The sequence below is a fragment of the Hordeum vulgare genome, chromosome 1H, assembly GCF_904849725.1.
Source record: "Hordeum vulgare subsp. vulgare chromosome 1H, MorexV3_pseudomolecules_assembly, whole genome shotgun sequence".
NCBI lineage: Eukaryota > Viridiplantae > Streptophyta > Magnoliopsida > Poales > Poaceae > Hordeum > Hordeum vulgare.
The window spans coordinates 370,851,577-370,859,555 of record NC_058518.1 but is presented as its reverse complement, the minus strand read 5'-3'; the positions used below and the strand labels follow the sequence as shown (position 1 = coordinate 370,859,555).

General features: G+C 42.4%; 1 protein-coding gene across 8 annotated transcripts; it reads right to left on the bottom strand.

The window, feature by feature from the left end:
• Positions 1-239: 239 nt before the first annotated feature.
• Positions 240-7,151, bottom strand: LOC123437999 (carotene epsilon-monooxygenase, chloroplastic). Of its 8 annotated transcripts, none has more exons than XR_006629168.1 (12): positions 6,604-7,150; positions 4,231-4,527; positions 3,909-4,106; positions 2,792-2,893; positions 2,534-2,674; positions 2,356-2,463; positions 1,823-1,905; positions 1,560-1,722; positions 966-1,024; positions 712-790; positions 528-608; positions 240-445 (listed from the first exon to the last, which is right to left on the bottom strand). XR_006629168.1 is itself a non-coding variant. In XM_045115748.1 (10 exons), exons 1-10 carry the CDS (start codon positions 7,075-7,077, stop codon positions 874-876), a joined length of 1,635 nt encoding a protein of 544 aa, XP_044971683.1. In that variant the 5' UTR covers positions 7,078-7,151; the 3' UTR covers positions 512-873. The 8 variants fall into 8 exon arrangements, 2 of the variants coding, with proteins under 2 accessions (XP_044971683.1, XP_044971682.1); XR_006629190.1 differs by having other exon boundaries at positions 528-605; XR_006629206.1 differs by lacking the exon at positions 240-445 and having other exon boundaries at positions 512-608; positions 712-883; positions 6,604-7,151.
• Positions 7,152-7,979: the final 828 nt, after the last annotated feature.

The window sequence follows — 7,979 nt, the reverse complement described above, 5'->3', positions numbered from 1 at the left end:
AAAAGAAAATAAAAAAAAAACATTTTTCTTGTATGAAACATTGACAACTGTTTTAGTAGCTTGCAAAATTTCAAGCCCAGATGACATTCATGAAAAATCTAGCAAAAGAGCAAAATCGACGCTCCAAAATGTTATAACGTCAAAAAAAATTTGCCAGAATTTCCACAAATGTCATTTGGTATTGAATTTTTGCAAGCTATTAAAACATTTGTCAATGTTTCACACACAAAAAAATGGGATTATTTGAATTTTCTTTTGACTTTACTATTCATCCAAGCTCACATAAGCTCGGGATCATAACAGCCGTGTCCGGCTCAAGTTAGCTATTTGCCCTTGAGATGCTATAAGCCCTGGCATGGTAATACTACCTCCACTAGCTCCTATCGGAGTATTAATGGACCTTCGATGAAAAACAACTCGACATGTTGTTTTTCTGGGCAGAATCCTGCAAGGGTTAGTCGCCACTTCTCAGTCCACGTATATTCTGCTGGAGAAGGGAACCATACAGACAGAAATAAGGTATTTACATTAACTGTCAAAATCAGCAAGTCAATGGTCCACTTCTTTACAGTTTCCGCAACCTATTAGCCAATGATAGCTGGAACCTGCTGAAAAGATACAAGAACGGGGGGCATTTAGTCGGGTCAAAATTTCTGGACAAGGAAATATTTGTTCCTAACATGTCCAAATTGATTTGCACAGGCATCTCACGTATTGACAATTCTGTTGCCGCTGCCTGTACTAATCTCGCCCTGCTCTGCTTTACTTTGCTTTTGCCTAGCCTGATGGACTGCACGAGAGGAGTAGATAATCGGAAGAAGAAAAATAATCACTGAATGCATGTTGGATCATTCTGCCATACTGTCACCGGCACTAAAGAAAACTGGAGAGGCATTATTGGCAATCTGTACTTCTGTAACATCTGTTAGCTTATATAAAGATGATGAACATATTAATGTGTTTACCTCAGTGCTAAGTCAGCTTCTTGCTCAACTTTACGCAGACTTACATTCATGTACAGTCCCTGTACAAGAGAATATGTAATTTTATACCCGAAACAGGAAGTGTAACATAGGGAAGGAAAGAACTTAAGCTTGGTCTCAATTGATTTGAGACATGCTTTTTTTTTTGGTATCAGGACCGTGGCTACCCATTCAAGTAATCACAACACCATCATGGATGACGACAGGCCTACAGCAGCTATGGTTTTAGTCAAGTGATTTCGAAACATGCAGTACTTTTATCCTTTCACTCTTTGTCAGGGAAAGTGACCAAAGCTCCAAATTGCAATTTCACTGGATTTTCCCGATTTCATTCATAGTTCTAAAACCAAATATTTTCATCCATCTTGTTGATGGTGGGACAGGCATAACCTGGGAGCTTTCAACTAATCTAAAGAAACTCATACTAACACCAACATGGACATAATCACCTAATATGGTGTCGTGCAGAGTCTGCCCATGAGAGCTACAGCATTTTATGGTCTGCACCTCTATCGCAAATTGAAAGCAGCCTGATCATGCACAAGACACTGAAGTAATTGGATAGTACTTCCTTACATTGGTTGTATGGATGGTGGCCCCAGTGGTCATGCTGATTTTTTGATCTGCCACAAGCTGAACGTCCATCTTTTGTATGACAATTGCAAGTGCCACAATTGCTTCTAAAAGAGCAAACTGATCTCCAACACATTTTCGAGGACCTCCACTGAAAGGGATAAACCTGGCAAAAAAAGGTGATAATGGGAGCACAAAATAATGTAACCATTTTGCAACACTAAAATAACAGGATAAAAGAATATTTCTCAAGGTTACTTTCTGACCTGAAATCGGTGTTTGACTCATTTGGAATGGGACCCTCCAAATCAAATCTGTCTGGAATGAATTCATCTGCTCTGTCCCATACCTTCAATAGGAACAAAAGAATAATTATTGCAACGATAAAATGTATTCATGCCTGGACGCTTCCTGAGGATGACGATATACAGTAGACAGACTACTTCCAAGTTTTCAACCTCTGAAACTTAGCGTGGTAAGAATTTCTCTTAGTTCATGTTATCATTCTATTATGTAAATTGGTAGTTGGTATCATAAATCCATAATATCATCAGTGTAGGCAGCATCAAGGCCATACACATACATAAGTTATTTAACTGGTACTCCCTCTGTAATTAACTGCTAGGTCATGGTTTGAGAATCTTTTGAGTAACCATACACATTTCTGGTAATTAACTCTATTATTCATCAATAGACTAAACATAGATATGCTATATTTCACTATGCAAAATAGTTAATAAATAGCTTAAAAAATACCAGTCAATATCACAAGATCAAATATTCAGATGAAAAAGGATACCTCAGGTGATCTGTGAATATTGTACACAGAAATCATAATATCTTGACCAGTCTTAACCTTGTAGTTTCCAGGAAGCACATCATCAACTAGTGCACGCCGTATCAGCACCTGTTAATACAGTGTCCTTGAGTAACCAACACTAACTCTGAAGTTGCTTGTCTGAAGCACAAGGAATTACAGGAGGATGTGGGTATAGCCGCATGGACTCATTGATACAGCGCATCAAGTACTTCAGCTCTTTTACATCTTCATATCTTGGGAGTCTACCTTGTAGAACACGATCTACCTCATCTTGGGCTCTCCTTAGTGCTACTGGATCCTTCAGCAGTGTAACACTGAGCAGTCAATAGATATTAAAGAGATAATTTAAGTAATGTGTTGCTTCACATTTGGGATTTTATTTGATATATCATTTGGACAAGATAGAAAGGAGTACCTTACTGAGAAGATAAATAGTCCATGTCAGTACAGAGCCTGTTGTTTCGTGACCAGCAACTAACATTGACAATAGATCATCACGTAACTGCAAACTGCTGACCTGGGTCATATAAAGAAAGCATGTTAGTTAAAGCAGTAAGCAATTGAGCAAAGTGCTTGTAACATAAATAGTGAAACAGACAAAACAAATTGCAAAATTGCATGCAAAAACGGCACAACTGGGTTAGCACCAAAAGAATATACAGTGTTCGAAATAGGCTAATGTTACGTCGCTGCACAGAACAGGTCCTATGTGCTGTCAATACTCGAAAATACTCTATTACATAAACACCACGGTATTTTATACCTAGATGCTAAATTATTATTTTTTTACCAGAAAACAATCAGAGAGCCCTTACAGTAAAATTATTATTCAAAGGCAACAAAAAATATGGACTATGCTAAATATTACTCCCTCCGTCCCAAAATAAGTGTCTTAAGCTTAGTATAATTTTGTACTAGAGCTAGTACAAAGTTGAGACAGTTATTTTGGGACGGAGGGAGTATTATTTGTATGCGTAAAAGTGCTAACGAGTACAGCTAATTTTATGTCACTGCGCCAAACAGGTCCTCTGTACTGTCAAGACAACGGTATTTTATACCTACAGGCTAAATTGCTGTTGTTACAGGAAACACTAGGTGGGGGGGGGGGGGGGGGGGTCCTTGCGGTAAAATTAGTATTCAAAGGCAAATAATAATATGGTCTATGCTAAATATAATCATTTGTATGTGTATTTTTTACGCTGCAATAGTAATAGGATGTCAATAATTGCTGCAGAATCAAAAATGCTTTCTCCATCCAAACATTCAGTTGAATTGACATTAGCATCATTGATCAGCTGAGCACTCAAATGCATGGTGGATTAACAATTATCAAATAATGCAAAACTAAATGGATAATAAAAATAAGCCATCATAAGGGAAGATGAAAAACCCTGAGATAATAAGAACAATAAGACTAATTTCCAAGAATATATGAAACGAGGAAAGGTGGATTCCTAGACAGTACAAACATCAATAAGAACAATAGGAAATTGACATCAGACATTGTTTTAGCTTGGGATAAACTAAACTACCTCTTCACGGCTAGCAAGTAAAAAACGCAGGATGCTAGGATCTGCCTCATTTACATATTCTTCACCCTCAATCTGTTCATTTTCAGCATCTACGATTGCCTTGCATTTTATAATTAGCTCTTCAACAGTATTCCTTATTGTGTTAACTGCCTTTTCTGCTTTGATCTGTCTAGGAACAATCTTGCACAGCAAATCAATCTGTAAAAAATAAACAAGGATCACATCAGACATCAGTCGTGCAATTTTTCCCTTCTGCAAGTTAGCAAGACCAACGTCAACCAGAGGTCCAAAATTAGAAATGTAACATGACGAAAGAACCTACCTGCCAGTATGGTAAAAGATCTGTAGAACGAGCCTCTGCTTCTTTCAGTGCGGTGTAAACAGCATCAATAACAGGACTATCTGATGTGAGGGAATCAAAGTTGTAGTTGAACAAAGACAAACCAATCACATCTAGTGTCATTTGAGAAAATCTCGCTTCCATATTAACAGGTTCACCGCTCAAAGCATATGTCTCGAGCTTTTCCACCAATCTCTCAGCACATTTACAAAACACTTTATCAACCATTACTGAGAGAAATCTTTTGTGTAGAGATGGTACAACTGCTCTACGTCTCACCTAAAATAGCAGATTAATAGTAAGTTAAAGAGAGGATTAATAGATGAACAAAAGGGCATGAAAACTCAAAATCAAATTCATGTGAATTAGAGGCAGGAAGCTTTCGAATTGCACAAGCATCACTCCTTACTAGAAAATAGGAATTGGTGAGTGTCCCCCGAGTTCCAATTTCCGAAGAAGTCTAATAAAGTAATAGGGTGTATTTCACAAATACAAGGAAGCGAAACTGAGGGTCGTGGTCTGGTTATCAAGAGATCTACTCTAGTTCTGAGTCTTATTCTACACACACTAAGTAAACTTTAATCGAAGTATAGATTGTCATCTTTGTATTTTGACCATGATGTCCAGTCCAGCACCTATAGTTTGTTAAGTCATATTGGAAGGAGCTACACCGACACCATGTACCAGATAGTATATCAGCAAGTAAGGTGTATAACTGTTGTCTTAAGTCAAACTTGTGTAAGGTTGGCCAAGTTTATACTAGAAAAAACTGTTACAACTACAATACCAAGCCAAAACCATTTGATCCATTATAAAATGGGCTGTGCTACGCGTCGGCCGGCGCATCTTTTTAAAAGATCCGCCGGTCTACGAGCTGTCTGATCTGACCCTATCTCCGGGTCAGGCGTTATTGCCTTTTTGCAACAGAAGACGTGTTGCGAGAACCTTTTTGCAACACATGTCTTGTTGCAGAAATATTTGTAACAAATGTTTTCTTGCAGATTTTTTTGCAACCTAGGTCTTGTTGCAGAATATTTTTGAGATTTTTTTTAAATAGATCTCTTGTTGCAGTTTTTTATTGCAACAGATGTCTTGTTACAGAAAGCCAATGTGTTGCATTCCTTGCGGTCATGGCCTCGAGCAGAAGCTCGGTCTTGTTGGGGAAGGGAGAAGGGGAGTTGCGTATGCAATGATGGATTGATGGTGGTGGTGGAGGTGATGCAACATGGGGCAGGAGCGGCATGGATCGGCAACGACGGCTGGAGCGGAGATCCGGCATGCGCGCTCGAGCGGCCACGGCCACTGGCCGCAAGTGGACACACGGAGACGGGGAGTGGCGACCTCACCGGCGTGCTTGTCGGCAGCCTCGTCCGTGTGCTGCCGGCGGCGAGCAGCAGTGGCGGCGGTCGGAGCAGCACATGGAGGTGTCAGCTTAACGGGGAGCTCGGGAGAGCACGAGAGGATCCAGATCCAGATCCCGCAACACATTACTTGTTGCGGTGGGGGGATTGCAACAACGGCTCAGTTGCGAAAATTAGTCTAGTTAATACATTGCTTCCGAGCCATCTGATTAAAATTGATCTGAAGGTCACGAAGCCGGCAGACGCAGACGTGGTTATCAGTCGGGTGATTTGAATCATTTCCCTTATGAAATAGGGTCGCGATAACGCCCACATGTGTGGGCATTAAGGGGTCTTGCCACACGTCTCGTGTGGTATCTAAGAAAACCAGCCCACACGCCTACGTGTGGGCCAAACAGATAATGCCCACACGTCCAGCCTCCTGTCTCGCGGTCCCGCCTAGACGCCTACGAGTGGGCAAAATAGGTAACGCCCACAAGCCCGGTCTCCTACCCCACGGTCCCGCACGCCCGCGTGACTGTCAACAGTTGCCATGGTTGCTGAACTGCAGTTGTCATGATTGTCCAGCTGCAATCGCCATGTCTGAACAAACTGCAGTTGCCATCTCAGGTCAAGTGCAGTTGTCATTTATGGACAACTGTAGCTGTTGCCATGTATGGCCTGGTCTACTACAGTTGCCATGATTTGAAAAACTTTAAGAGTTGTCACCTACTAACACTAGACAGTTGCCATATAACACTTGAAAGACAAGGCAAAAATAATATCATGGAGTTGCCATATGCTTCTAAGCACACTAGGCAATTGCCACAAAAACACTACAAAAAAGACATGGCAAAAATAACATATTCGGGTAAGAGAGAGAGTTGCCATCTGCTTACAAGCATAGTAGGCAGTTGCCATGTATCACTACCAAAAAAAAAAATGATAACTGATAGTTTGGGATGTGGGAGAGGAGACGCTAATAACATTTGAGAGATAGAGAGAGAGAGCACACCGTCCAGAGCGCTCCCTCGGCGATGGCGAACCCAGAGCCAAAGAGGAACTCGGAGACCTCGGCGACGAGCCCCTTCTCGTACCGCGTGCCGTACCCGCGGAGGACGTGCTTGGCCACGGCGGGGTCGCTGACGATGACGAAGTCGCGCGGCCCCGCGGCGAGGCGGTAGACGGGCCCTTCCTCGCGGAACCACTTGAAGAGCGGGAGGAAGAGCGCGCCCCCGAGGAGGTCCTGCACGTCGTCGAGCTTGGCGGAGGCGACGGGGATCCCCGAGTCGTCGTTTCCCCGGCCGAGCACCGAGCGGGACAGCGACGTGAGCCAGTCGGGGCTGACCCACGACGTGGTGGGCTTGTCCCCTCCGCCGCCGCTGCTCCTTGGCGGGGGCAGGCGGAGGCTAGCGTGCCGAGGGGACGGTCGTGGGGCCCATGGAGGAGGAGGAGACGCGAGCGCGGAGGCGAATGCCGCGGCGGGCATCGCGCCGGCCGCCGCGGAGTTATGTCAATTTGGGTCGGGTTTGGGTGAGAGCAGTAGTGGGGGTGTGTGACAGAGAGAAGGGAGAAGAGGAAGAGGATGAGGTTTTATTATTATTGTTATTTTGAGGGAGAGCGCTGCGTGAGAGTGAGACCGTGAGAGCATCTCCAACGGCCCGTCAAATTCCACGCAGCATGCTCCACATCTTCAAATATTATAGCCTCTCAAAAATAAGTACTCCTCGGTAAACTAATATAAAAACATTTAAATTATTATTTTATTTATTTAAGCACTCTTATAATTAGTTTACGGAGGAAGTACATCCTATTCTTAATTCTTAGCGTAGTTTTCTGTAAAGCTAGAGTATTATGTTAGTTTTTCTTTCAAATAAATGTTATGTTGGTTTGATGATGCATTTTATGAGTGATTTTTACGTGCCAGAAATGATGCCACAGTGCTTTAAAAACCGCGGTTTAGACTACCTTGGATAATAACGCTGCTCCAATGGGTGATGCATATGCATATGGTGATGAGAAAAATTATGCAGCACAAAAAATGAAACCTCGATAAAATGCATCATCAGATGCAAAAACTACTTTTTCGATACATGGCACCGTAGAATCGAAGCGAAAACTGTGTTTTTCAGATCGAGAGAAGCTTTTTACCACGCCTCCCAAAAATATTTATGGGTCCAACGCGTTTGCGGGTTCTGATCGTTGCTACTTTTTCGTGCGGACACATATTTAGACGGTTATTTTACGGGTCGGGGCATTATACTGGTTCTGCTAGATATGCTCTAATTAGGGAGCAACTATCTAGCATTTCTTCGGGAGCCTTTCAAGGTTTCTTTCACGCACAACCACTTGGCGCGTTCTCAGTCGTCGTCACGTGCGCGTTCTTAGTCG